Source organism: Helianthus annuus, chromosome 16, assembly GCF_002127325.2.
Source record: "Helianthus annuus cultivar XRQ/B chromosome 16, HanXRQr2.0-SUNRISE, whole genome shotgun sequence".
NCBI lineage: Eukaryota > Viridiplantae > Streptophyta > Magnoliopsida > Asterales > Asteraceae > Helianthus > Helianthus annuus.
In genome coordinates, this window is record NC_035448.2 from 157,630,919 (window position 1) to 157,644,873 (window position 13,955).

At 37.1% G+C, this 13,955-nt stretch overlaps 1 protein-coding gene across 1 annotated transcript; it reads right to left on the reverse strand.

Moving 5' to 3' along the window:
• Positions 1–207: 207 nt before the first annotated feature.
• LOC110919813 lies at positions 208–5,882 on the reverse strand. The gene is made up of 2 exons (XM_022164066.1): positions 5,055–5,882; positions 208–1,194 (listed from the first exon to the last, which is right to left on the reverse strand). Exons 1-2 carry the CDS (start codon positions 5,880–5,882, stop codon positions 208–210), a joined length of 1,815 nt encoding a protein of 604 aa, XP_022019758.1.
• Between the last annotated feature and the right edge of the window lie 8,073 nt (positions 5,883–13,955).

Here is a 13,955-nt window from a genome sequence, read left to right on the forward strand (position 1 = left end):
GAGGAACGTACCGTTCACGACCTCATTGTCGTTGCGCGCTTACTGAGCATTGATAACAAATGCACGGCCTTGTGGTGCCTTCTGCTGTAAATCTTGCCTCAATTGAGGACACTGAGGTCGTAGGTGAGTTGGATCCCCACATTTGAAACATGCCCTGACCACATTTGCTGGCTTTGAGTTTTGGGCTGTCGTTGGGTTATTACGACACTATGCTGCCAAATGCCCATAACGATTGCAGGAGGTACAGTGTCTACATGGGCTCGTAGTTGGGTGATGAAAGTGGCAAGTGGTGCACTTAGGGTTTGTTCCTGTGTATTGCTTCTTTTCTGGGTTTGCTGGGTTAGGTTTTGGATTTTCAACTGGTGTAACAGCGTTGCAAACTGAGGATTGGTGAGCACGCTTCTTTCCCCTATTGTTGTGGGTGATTTGATGAGCGGGTTTTGAGGAGGATGTAGGTTTAGATGCTGCTGCGACTTGTTTATCACGAACTCGATTATTATTCAAACTTGCCGCGAGGCGGTACACATCCTCAATATTATCCAACCTAGCCGCCTCGATGGTATCACGCATCGTAGGAGGCAACCCATTAATATATTTCCGAATGGTGCGTTCTGTGGTCAACACCAAATGAGGCACGATAAAACACAACTGCTTGAACCGGGTAGTGTATGAAAGGTTTTCATCCCCAACTTGTTTGAGGGTCCAGAACTCTTCTTCTAACTTCTGCTGCTCATGAGGAGGGCAGAATTCCTCCATCATAAGCTGTCTGAGCTCTTCCCAAGACAACGCGTAAGCTAGCTCATTGGATCGAATGTTTCTCTCGTTAGTCCACCAGTCTAGTGCCCTGGATTGGAAAACACCAGTGGCACTTCGCACCTTGAGTTCCTCTGGACATTCAATATTTATGAACGTGACTTCCATGCTATCAAACCATTCCAACATAGCTGTCACTCCATCCTTCCCAGTGAAAGTTTTGGGGTTACAGATAGTGAAGTGTTTGTAGTTGAACGAGACCGGTTTAGGCTGTACTACGTGAGAATCGCCAGAATGATTGGGAGTGCTGGAGGCTTGAATTTCAGACACTATCTTTGGCACGATTCTGGCATTCTGATTTGCCATGAACGTCAGCATTTTCTTTTTGGAGTTAGCCTTGGATTTTCTGGGAGAGTGAGAGTACTGACGAGATGACGACATCTAGAAATTCAAAACAAGAAATGGATGAGACTTTAATCATAATGTTTTTGTTTAGGGAAATTGATTTCATGTATGCATCACATAGCACATTGTTTTTTTTTTCACATGAATTGCCAAATAGTTTCACATAGAATAACATAGCATTGCACATAGAATAACATGATGTTACACATAGAATATCATGTATGATGAAAGCAAGATAAATTTAGTTTGTTCACGAAGGAGTAATTATTAATTGTTTTAGATTGCGATAATAACGTGATTCGTGTTCCCAAACTTGAAATGAAGATAACGCTCAAATGTAAATCACATGATAATTGAGATAACATAAAAAGAGATTTATCATAAAAATATGGATTGTCACGGAACGTAACATAAGACTATTCCAAAGTGAATCTAAATCCTTTTCGAATTAAGGAGACGTGCTTTGGCCTAATAGACAAATACTCTCATCGAGGAGCGACTAACGATATTTGTCCTTCCTGTTACTACACGTCCTTAATCGATTGGGAAAATCGAAACTTTGGCGAGATCGAAAATCAAGGAATGGGACTAGTTAACAAGATGCGAGTTTCACCTCTAACTTGATAACATCGTACCCTGATGTGGTTGGTACTCATCCAAAGATGAGGGTCCACTAGAATATGAAATCGAAACGCCCATCAAGGTATGGATGTCACTCCTAACTTGAGGGTAGATTTCGTGCAAAAATCAAATTTAAGCTGAATGAAAGTCATCACCAAATATGGGAATCACCCCTGTTTTGATGAATCATTTCGATTGTGTTACATGAGTGTCTTCAAAGCTTCCATGTGTGTATTGTGTTAGCCTTAGGAAAGGCTTGTATATTAGAAGTCCAAAAGAATAGAGGGAAGCATGGAAGAGAGAAGGGAATATTGTCTTAAACAACAAATAAATGAGAAAGCTCCTAAACTATAGACTAGGTAAAAGCATTCCTACTTTTCCTAATTCCCTATAGTTATGGCTCTGATACCAATCTGTCACACCCCAACCGATGGCGGAAACATCGGGATGAGACGAACAAATTGCTCAAAACATCATAACACTACATGTGACAATATAATTAAATTTCATTTATTAAAATTGCAAAGTTTCATACATTGTCATAAAAGGAAATAACAAACATTAAACATAGTTTATTTCAAAAGTGGGTTTCTAGGCCATCCTATTCATTTCTTCAAATCTTGACTTCCTCATCCTGCAGTATGCATTTAAAATAAAGTCAACAAAACATGTTGGCGAGTATACAAGTTTGATAATAGTATAATATGTTTGAAATAGATTAACATGCTCAAATCCACGTGACTATATGATTTCATATTAACAGTTACACTCGTAACGATGAAATCTATGTGTTCAAACCAAAGTTTAACGCAATTAACATAGCCTAACCCTAGAAGGGTGGTAAATGAGTAACATAGAATAAACCTAACAATACCCATAATATTATGGGAGGGGCGTTTCTCAACCTACAGCGCTGCCATTGTTAAGGGAGGCTTGCAAAGTTAATGAACACACAGTCATAAATGTTTAACAGTAGCATAACGTGATTAACATGAGTCAAATAGATTCACATGAAATGTGGATTGAGGGTGCAAAAATGTTTAACATAGTGTGTTTGATATAGAAATGCATACAGCACCCAAAATGTGATAAAATAGAAAATGGGTCATGTATACTCACCTTAGGTTGCGTTGCGTTTTTCTTGGAAATGGTTAAAACAAGAGATTGCCCAAGAGAATGTGCACAAGAGATTTACGCTATTAATTTTGAGGATTGTTAAATATTGGGAATTTAGAGATTGTTTAAATAGCAAGGCATTTATAAAATAATATTAACATTTCTAAAATAATAATCATATGTCTCATTTTTTTATATTTTGTTTTTTAATGAAATACATGTCAATTTATTTATTTAATAAGTGAGTAAAAATAAATACTGATTTTTATATACTATTAAAATAATATTTCTGATTTTACCAAAATATTATAAATATTATTACTAAAATTTTGGATTTTATAAATAATAATTCCTGATTATTATGTATTTAAAAAAAATAATAATTCTGATATGCATACAATAATAATTCTGTTTATTATATAAAAATTCTGATTTAAAATGGAATCATAAATCTGATTATTATATAACATAATAATTCTGATTAATTATAAAATAAAAATTCTGATATCTATATAAACAATTCTGATAGTAATATTAAATAAAATTCTAATTATTATAAATTAATAATTCTGATTGTAAAATATAAATTCTGATTTAATAAAATAATAAATCTGAATAATTAAATAATAATTCTGTTATTAATAATTCTGATTTTATATAATAATTCTGAAAATCTAAAAATAAATCTGATTATTATATAAAATAATAATTTCTGATTATTATATAAAATAGGAAACAGGAATCAGGAATTAATAATTTCTGTTATAAAAATTCAGATTTAAAAATATTAATAAATCTGTTTAATAATATTTCTGATATTATTAATATCTAATAATAATAATAATATTAATAATAATAATAATGGCAATAATAATAATAATATTAATAATATTTCTGATAAATTTTAAAATAACAATTCTGATTTTTATTATATAATAATAATTATATAATTGTTCTGATTCATAATATCATAGTAATAATATATTTGATTAATATTATTAGTAAATAAATCTGATTATTAATAATTTTAGTTAAATAAATCTGGTAAAATAATAATAAATATAATAATAGTAATAATAATAATAATAAACAGAAACTGCAAATGTAACCGAAAAGAAATGAAAACGGAAACGAACCGGTTTACCGGCGACTGGATTGTCTTCTCCGGCGAAGGTAGTGGCTCCGGTGGTTCGCAGGGAGCTCTGGCGGTTTGCCGTGAAGGAGAAAGGTTGTGAGCGGTTTCGGTATTACGGGTTAGTCGATGTACGTTTCGGTAGCCGAGAGTGAAGGACCAAAAGGTGTTGAGGTTTGGTCGGGTTTATAAAGGGATGTCGGACGTCGGTTAAGAACAGGAAAGGTCTCGGTTTTCCGGTCATCAAGTCAACAGTCGGAGAAGGTGGAAAGGTTGGCGGTTAAACGTTTTAGTTCGAATTTGAAATAGTGTTTAAATTTCATTTAATTGCCATATAGTTTGGATGTGGCATGCCCGGCCGAGTGGTAGAGACGCGTGTGTGTGAGGCGAGAGACCCGGGTTCAAACCGCACGAGGGCCGGTTCTCACCCAGGAGACCCCCTTTTTGCCATCAGTTAGTTTGACTAACTGGGTTAGCCACTAACTGAGTTTTCTAACTCAGTTAGCGCTGCCCTTTGATAAAATTAACCCAGTTAGCTGATTTAACTGGGTTTTCACTAACTGAGTTAGTTTAAACTAACCAAACTAAAGAAAATCACTAAAATTTCAATTTAATATATTTATTTATTTAATTTTAATTACTAATTTACTTATTTTAAATATTAATAAAATATTATAGAAATTGATTTAACCCAAGTTTTGATATTTTTACCGAATTAACGTATAATTTCCCGATTTTTGTACGGTTTAGGGTAATCTCTTGGCAATGATGAATTTGAGAGCTGAGATTAAGATGTAATTTCACTGTTTTTACATTTTTAACATAGTTTCAACATGTTTTTAATTGTTTTAACAATACATAGTATCCAACACAAATATGAATAAAATAATGCACTTTCATTATGATTTCAAGTCTCGAGTACAATTTGGGAATGAAACCAAATACCACAAAGGTACAAATTACAAAAATAGAAAGTACAAGTAGACTTGCCAAAAATGGAAAGATTGAAAATACGAGGTGTCACAACCGAAGCAACCATCGGACTCGAAGACTGAAGATCCGAAACAGCAACATGTTGTCGCTTATACGTCCTGAGAGGAACTGGCACACGAACAGTATCAGTAACAGGACGACGACTGTCTTCATCATCATCATCAGAAGAGGACGAGCTAAACACAATTGAATCTAAATCATTCGCTCTGTCATTCCAACTAGCTAAGCGTATACTCCAATCGGAAGAGGGACCGAGAGAAGCAACCTTCGCTTCAAATAACTCAAGCTTTTCTCTCTCAGAGGGTGAAAGACGATTTTGAAGTTCCTTCATTACTAACAGAAGGTATTTCTTTTCAGAAGGCATATCATCTACAGATTCATCCACAGAAGCTTCTTCCATAGGACGCTTCCCTTTGTCAATTGTACGGGAGGACGGACCCGCATCTAGAGCTGCATCGAGCTCTAAAATCACATCATCAGTTTCTACAGCAACTCCTGTTGCTGAAGACGTAGAAACTGGAGCTTGAACAGATACAGCTTCTTGAATAGAAGCAACAACAACTGGTTCAGAAATCACTAGTTCTTGAACGGGATCAGGTTCCGGAAGATTAACCGGTGGTTGTTGAAAATCAACCTGAGGCTGAACAACCACGGGCTCTTGAGCATTTTCAACAACTGCTTCATGTATACCTCCAGCAAATATTTGATCAACACCACTTCTAATGTTTAACCAATTCGGATCAAGATCTGGATTGTAGTTTCCCTGAAGAATAGCACCACACAAGGGAGTCGTAACAGGACGAGCATCAATCCTTTTGGACTCGTTAACCCTGGCACAATCAGTGAAAATACGAATAGGCATGGCTGCTTAAGCGTAGGCAGGTAAAGTTCCTTCGAACGAAAGATTCGGCAACAAATGTCGAAAAATAAGACAAAGGAAACGAGGATACAAAATCATCAAACGCTTATCATTTGCCTTCAGACCAATCTGGTGTTTGAGAGCTTGGAGAATCATTAGTGAGAAATTGTATGGCTAGTTGTAAGTTAATCCAATCATCGCAGAAAGAAGATCATGACCCATCGTATCAGTTCCCGATTTTCGTGCAGACATACACTGCATCAACACATGAAAGAAGTATCTCCACTGCCCAATAATCAATGCCTTGTAGATCTCCTTCTTGGTAAAAGAACCAACGTAACCGAAAGATCTAACCCCACGTTCACGGATTTGCCGCACATAGCACGTGTTTCCATGATCTAAATCACCAAAACGCAAAGCCGCACGAATAACTGCCTCCGTGATAACAATAGAGGTTCCAGAAACAGTAGCTTCGATAGAACCATCAACAATCTGAGCCGTACGCCAAAAATCCTCAATATACGCTTGCACTTGATGAATATTTTCTGAAATCACGAAACCAATTCTTGAATTTTGAAGAAAACGTATGATATCAGAATATTCGGCTCCACCACGAACGTTCTCGTTTAGCAAAGCAATTTGATTATGATTACGATGAAACTCACGAACCGGACGAGGTTGTTCTGCCATTTCTGTTGAAAAACAAACCAAAACCGAAACGCATGCATCAGATATAAGTGCAGAACAGTTAGAAAATAACGGTATGCAGTTTACACATAGTAAACTTCAAAATTCAATTTCTGGCAAAATTGCTGTCACACAGTAAAACAAACAGTTAAACATATGAAAAATGAAGCATGAGCAGTCAATCCTAACAGTTGAATGAACACTGAACAGGTTAAAACCACTGAACATTTTAACAATTGGACTGTTGTTGAAGCATTTGAAACTACAGAACAAAATAAATAAAGGTCAAAACTCGGAGACTTGGAACTGAACACGGTTAGACACTCGGAACATATACCTTGACTCTGAACATATACTAAACCTCGGACCCTTGTAGATAAACCTTGGAACATTAACAACTTAAAACTCAGAACAGAACCACTGTAACACTCGGACCCAGTAAAAACTCGGACTTGGACCTATGTCAAAATTAATATTCGGACCCACTGTAAAACTCGGACTTAGAGACAAGTTTAAAACTCAGAAGCAGTTTAAACAACACAAAACTCAGATCAAAAACCATATTAAAAACTCGGACTTGACTGTTTAAAAACTCAGGACTTGACTGTTTAAAAAACTCAGAACAATTAAGAACTCGGACTTAACTGTTTAAAACTCGGACTTGACTGTTTAAAAACTCAGAACAATTAAAAAACCTCGGATTTGACTGTTTAAAACTTGGACTTGACTGTTGAATGTTTAACACTCTGAACAACAAATTGACTATTTAAAAACTCAGAAGCAGTTTAAACAAAACAAAACTCGGAACTGGAGTTTTTACAAAAAACTCGGAGATAAAAAAGATAGACTAAACAGAACCCGGAATTCTAGTTTGAACAAGAACTCGGAGCTAAAGAAGACAGTTTAAACAAAACTCGGAATTCTAGTTTGAACAAAAACTCGGAGCTAAAGAAGACAGTCTAAACAAAACTCGGAATTCTAGTTTGAACAAAAACTCGGAGCTAAAGAAGACAGAAAAACTCGGAACACATACTCGGACCCGGAGACAAGTTTAAAACTCGGAGAACATAGTGAACGTTCAAAAACTCGGACGTTTGAGAATTTTAAAACTCGGAATTGTAGTTAAGTCTTATCATTGAAACAAGGCTTTGATCTCTCCGAACTTACGGAAGAGAGAAAGCTTGAAACTCAAAGATCTTAACACAACAAACAAAAAAACAGTCCTTTCATTGCACTTGATTCAAGACATGAAGAACAAAATAGGGTAGATGAAGAAGAAGATGAAAGACAAACTCATTCATTTCAATACAATCATCACAGATTACATACCAAACGAGTATACATCATCTTCTACAAGCTGGTTTAGATCACAAAGATCTAAACCCTAGCTTTCTTTCACTAACACATAGTCTCTCTCTCTCTAGAATTCACACCAGGAGAATGAACAAGTTGTGAGAGGTGCACAAAGCTTCAAGAGTTGCCCTAATCTACACAATACACACATATATATAGGCTAGGGACTAAACCCGGACAAAACACATTGTCCGGGATACAAAACAATACAATAATCCGAAACACTAGAAAGTCGTCCGGAATGCCTTCAGCAATTGATAATCTTCATTATCATTGACTTTAACTTGGACTTCTGCTTTGGTTGACACAGAACTGATAAGCGACAGTTACCCGGCAGGAACTGCACTTACAGTCTCCCCCTTAACTGTTGCATCAGTTCTGTGTGGCATCGATAATCTTCAATCACTGGATACTGCGCTTACAAACTCCCCCTTGACTGATGATATCATGCATGCTTTCAACTTTAGCTGAGACTTGATCTTTTAGGTAGAGCACAGCGATCTTCAACCCTTCTAATTAAAGACTTGTTGACGATGACTTAAATGGCCGCTTTGAGAAACCCGAAGAATCCGACATCAGACACTGCAGATCCTCCCCCTCAAACGTACTACTCCCGAATCAAGTTAACGCGAACCGACGTACACCACATGTAGGAATATCGCTCGATACATTAATCTTCAAACCTAACCGGTAGTAGAAAGAAACATTGGATTTCCAATGCCCAACCTTGAACACTTCAAACATCACAAAGACATGAAGCTCAGTTCGATAAGTTAATAACAAACTGAACTTTGTAAAAGTACATCCACCATCTTGATCAAGGTCTTCAACTGAGTGTCTGAGATCATTTCATCTCGAATCTTCAAGATCCAATCTCATATTTTCACAAATCCAACAATTACCCGATGACTTTCGTCTCTGATCTCTCCCTCAATGTAAGAACCCCTATTTCGAGAATCCGATCAATCACCGACTTGGAAGAGGTACCAAGAAGACTAATCTTCTCTACTATAACCGACATACGATAAAGGCATGACCTTGAACTACTTGCCAAACAAACAATTTGCTTCATCACGTCAACACTTGATTGAACCTCGAACAAACTTGACAAAACTCAATCATACACTAGCTCTAACTTTCTTCATGTTATAAACACTTCGCCACCGGTAAGATTAACACTAAGTTAATCTCAAAGATAGTAAACATGAACTTGTTTAGATGTAGCACCACAAGCTTTTGATTTACAAAGAAAAACAGGAATTTCAAAATTTTTACTCCCCTTTTTTCTTTGTAAACAATACAAAAATCCAAGCAAGTCTTATTCTCTTCACCTCCTCACTTGATCCGGACAACATAAGTACCATAAAACTTTTCGATAATCCGAAACCGACTTCAAGTTTCCAAACTACGCATAATTCTGACTCTTAGTTAGTTATCCGGTACCCCAGGTAACCCGGAATAACTAGAAAAACTCGGAACATGCACACTTCGAAACTTCCGAACAACACAAACTTCTAAATTTAGCTAAAAAATCCGGTACCCCAGGTAACCCGGAATTCTAGAAAATTCGGAACTGTAAAACCTGAAAGCTCTTGAAACCTCGGATCAAATCATTGAGCAGTACTTAGAGTACAAAGAAACTCGGAACAAGCAAAGAAATAAAGGAAGCTATGAAGAAACTCGGGGGCTGCTATCTGAAAGACTAATCTTGGACTAAAGAAGTTTGAACAGATTGATTTTGAACAAACTCGGACTGGCAGACAAGAACAAAACTTGGACCAACAAACAAGTACAGCAGTCAAGAAACAAAACTGTTTAAACTGTTAACCAAACTCGGACCTGTTGAAACTGATTACTAAAACTCGGACAACTAGTTCAAACTAAAACTCAGAAAACAAATGTCCTTGGACCAACAAAGGTCCTAAACTCGGACCGCATAACTAAAAACCAAAACTCTGATGATTATGTTTCAAGGTTAAACTCGGAATAATGAGATTTCACAGTAAACTCGGAACTGAAGGATTGACTTTAAAAGTCTGATAGAATTTTAATTTGCAAACTTTGAATACACACAAGTGGGTTTGAATTGCTCTCCTGAATACACACAAAGGTCTGAGTTTAAAAGTCTGACTTTAAAAATCTGACTTTAAAAGTCTGATAGAAGGTGCTAAACTCTAACCTTTAAAAAGAAAACCCTGAATGAATTCAAAAAAAAAAAAAAAACACCTGAATATCTAAACTCTGATTGAGTTTTAAACTCTGGTGTAAAACTTTAAACTTTGATGTGCAAACTCTGAATGAAAAACAACAAACTCAGAAAACACTTGATAGTTGAAACCTCTGCTGAAAAACTCGGTTCTTTTGAAAGTTTTAAAGCTCAGACCAAATCGGACCAAAAGTTAAAACTCGGACCTAATGAAGACAAGGAGAAACTCGGACTCAAGGAAAACGACATTTAAACTCAGACCAGGCAAAAGAAACAAAGGTGAAACTCAGAACAATTAATCCATATATCAAAATCAGAGCGTATACCAAAAGTCGGAGTAAATATTCTGAGTAAAAAAAATCGGACTGGTAACATTTAACAGAAACCTGGAACTGAAATGTTTGAACAAAAACTCGGAGATACATAATAAAACTCGGACCATCGACAGATTTTAAAACTCAGACACTTATGAGAATTCACAGTAAAACTCGGAACCAGTTTTGACTGTTTAAAAACTCGGACCATCAACACTTCAAAACTCGGAACCATTGAGAACTCACAGTAAAATTCGGAACCAGTTTTGACTGTTTAAAACTTCGGAACAATTAAAAACTCGGAGACGCAGTAAACTGTAAAACTCGGAGCACTTATGAAACTCGGAGACATTTGATCGGACAAAAACTCAGACAGTTGACAATACTCGGACATGGTGAAGCTCAGAAACAAGTCTCCGGACTATCTCCCTAGTCTGACTTCACACTAGTTCAACAAAACCCCGGAAACACAAACACAGAGTTTTAAACTCAGACAAACCTTTTTTGGATCAAAACCCTAGATCTCCAAAACAAAAACCCAGCAGTTCTCTTCAACACAGCTCTCGTATTTCTTCATATCTGGACCAAAATCTTCAAGTCTTCAAGATGTTTGGCGGAAACAAACATCAAATCAAGAGCAATGGTGATTCAGAAGGCGGTTAGACTATTCTGAATCGGTAACCATGCTCTGATACCACTGTGAAAGCACCGGATCGATGACGAACATCAAACATTGCACTTGATTCAAGACATGAAGAACAAAATAGGGTAGATGGAGAAGAAGATGAAAGACAAACTCATTCATTTCAATACAATCATCACAGATTACATACCAAACAAGTATACATCATCTTCTACAAGCTGGTTTAGATCACAAAGATCTAAACCCTAGCTTTCTCTCACTAACACATAGTCTCTCTCTCTAGAATTCACACCAGGAGAATGAACAAGTTGTGAGAGGTGCACAAAGCTTCAAGAGTTGCCCTAATCTACACAATACACGCATATATATAGGCTAGGGACTAAACCCGGACAAAACACATTGTCCGGGATACAAAACAATACAATAATCCGAAACACTAGAAAGTCGTCCGGAATGCCTTCAACAATTGATAATCTTCATTATCATTGACTTTAACTTGGACTTCTGCTTTGGTTGACACAGAACTGATAAGCGACAGTTACCCGGCAGGAACTGCACTTACACCGTTTGATTGTTCCCTAAAATTAAAAAAAAATGCATTAGTAAAACTAAAAAATAAATCTTTTTAAATTTAAGTTAAAAAAATAAACTTTGGTTCATACCGACAATCGGGCAAGTTGAGAACTTAACATAAGCAATTGCTAGCGCCTCCTCCTCTACTTTTGTCCACTGTCTCGGCTTTGCTCTCGAACCGCTTTTTTTGTGGTGTCCGGTTCGGTTTCAACCGCCTTCCCCTTCCCCGTGTTTTTTTTTTTGTGCGCTTCAGTTCTTTAGGTGGCGATTCGGGGACGACTTCATCATCATCGTCAAGTTGAACCGGGGGTTGCGGTTGGGAAGTTGGCGGTTGCGATTGGAATTGATCAAGTTGAACCGAGTTGCGTTGCATGAATTGTTGGAGTGCTTGGTATTGTTGCATTTGTTGAACTTGGGACATTTGGGAGAAGGCGTTAGGTGATTGTTGGAAACCCGAAAACGTAAATTGTGGAGACACCGACGAAGGATCCATAGTCGGAGTGTAAGCGGGACTCGAAAAAAAGTTAGGTTCGTTCGGGTTGGGATTGTTCGGGTTGAATGGATTCATGACTGTATAAAAATGGGAGTGTTATTTATATAAATGGATGAGAATGGGAGAAGAATGGGAGAAATATTGAGGAAATGGTATAAAAAAATGGATGAAACTGGTATATATTTAAGTGTAAAAAGTATTTTTTTTATTAAATCTAGCCATTACCAACGGCTATTAATTTGAAATTGGGCCCGTCGACTTTGTCTGTGGGGAGCCGGAAACGCCTGGACGGAAAGAGGGGGGTGTAGGTCCCTTTTCTCGGAGGATCGAGAACAAACCTAAACCTTGTTATACTAACCCACTAGCGAGTGCGGAATCCAAGCTAGCGAGCAAACCGGGATAATACAAGAACAAACACAAGAACACACAAGACTCAACGATTAACACCACTTGTATTAATGCGTAGAAAGTTTCCGGTTACAAGCACAATGTTTACAATCTGTTTGCAAACTCTCAAAGTATGTGTGTGTGTGTTTCGGACAGAATGCTCTCAACTCTCAAAGTTTCTGTCTGTGTGCATCTAACTTTCACACTACACTGCATGGGTATATATATACCCAGCCCATGATGTCTGGTCGAAGGATCCGATAGATGGTCCGAAGGATCGTCTATCGAGGACATTTCATTCGAAGGATGAGCAGGGACCTCGAAGGATGACCCTTCGAGGTCTATCATTCGAAGCATATCTTTCGAGCACCTCGAAGGATCAACAGTATCCTTCGAGGCTATCCTTCGATACAGACATACATACAACTTATTGGCCAAGTCAAACTAGGAGGATAGTTGACTTGGTCCACTTACAGACTGACTTAGGACATCGTTTACATACAGACCGAATACAGACAAAGTACAGACACAAGTGCACCAACAAACTCCCCCTTGGTTGTAGCTTTGTCTTTATCTTCCATAGCTGCAGACTCGTCTCGAACTTCGACGGTCTTTGGTCTTCGAGTTCTCAAAACTCTGATGTCCTTTCAAGTCTTCAATGTCGGAGGATCTTCAAAGTCTTCACGTCTTGAAAGCAGAGAGTGTATCAACAAACTACCCGTATCATGTAGGAAGTGTGTTGACAAACTCCCCCTTAACATAAGGTCCCCCTTGAGTTATGCTCGTGAAAAGACTTTATCTTTATGAAGTGAGATCCTTGTGGTGTTGATGATGGCCAGCGGCAACTCGATCATCTTCATCTTTTGAGCGCCTTCTCGTCGTGTCTTCATTCCAAAGCTTGTCATCGACCATGTTCTCCTAGCCTTTAGAATCTGCACATGCAAGAAATCTAAACGCGTAATGAGAACAACTGCTTGGAATATAGTATAAACAAATGACACACGAATGACCATGTCATAATCAAACACCGTCCGACAGTTTGAAAGTTTAATAAATTTATCAATTTTAAATTCTAACTTTCAAAATCTGCAAATTTTTGACCGTTTATGAAGATTTAGTCAATTCGGTTTTCGTTCAGGTTTCAGGAAACGAAGACTTGAGCTCCAACATCGTACGATCGAAAATAAAGTAGAAAGAAAATCTTTTTGACTTTTATAAAGTTTATATTAAAACACACCTAAAATCTTTTTGGTATTTTTGAAATTAAAAGACAACAATTTAAAATCCTTTGAGTGTTATCAAACGACATCACCGCTAATGTCGTGCTGATATGCACCAAACGACGAAACTGTTTAAAAGAAAAACAATAAAAGTTAAGCAGTAAATAACTATATACAGACATTCTTTTTGCGAATTTCGA

Excerpts from the sequence above, each read along its gene's own strand:
- LOC110919813 (XM_022164066.1), bottom strand. The coding sequence starts at position 5,882 with ATGCCTATTCGTATTTTCACTGATTGTGCCAGGGTTAACGAGTCCAAA. Across the intron at positions 1,195-5,054 it reads CGAGTCCGATGGTTGCTTCG|ATGTCGTCATCTCGTCAGTA; the intron begins GTTGTGACACCT and ends TTGAATTTCTAG.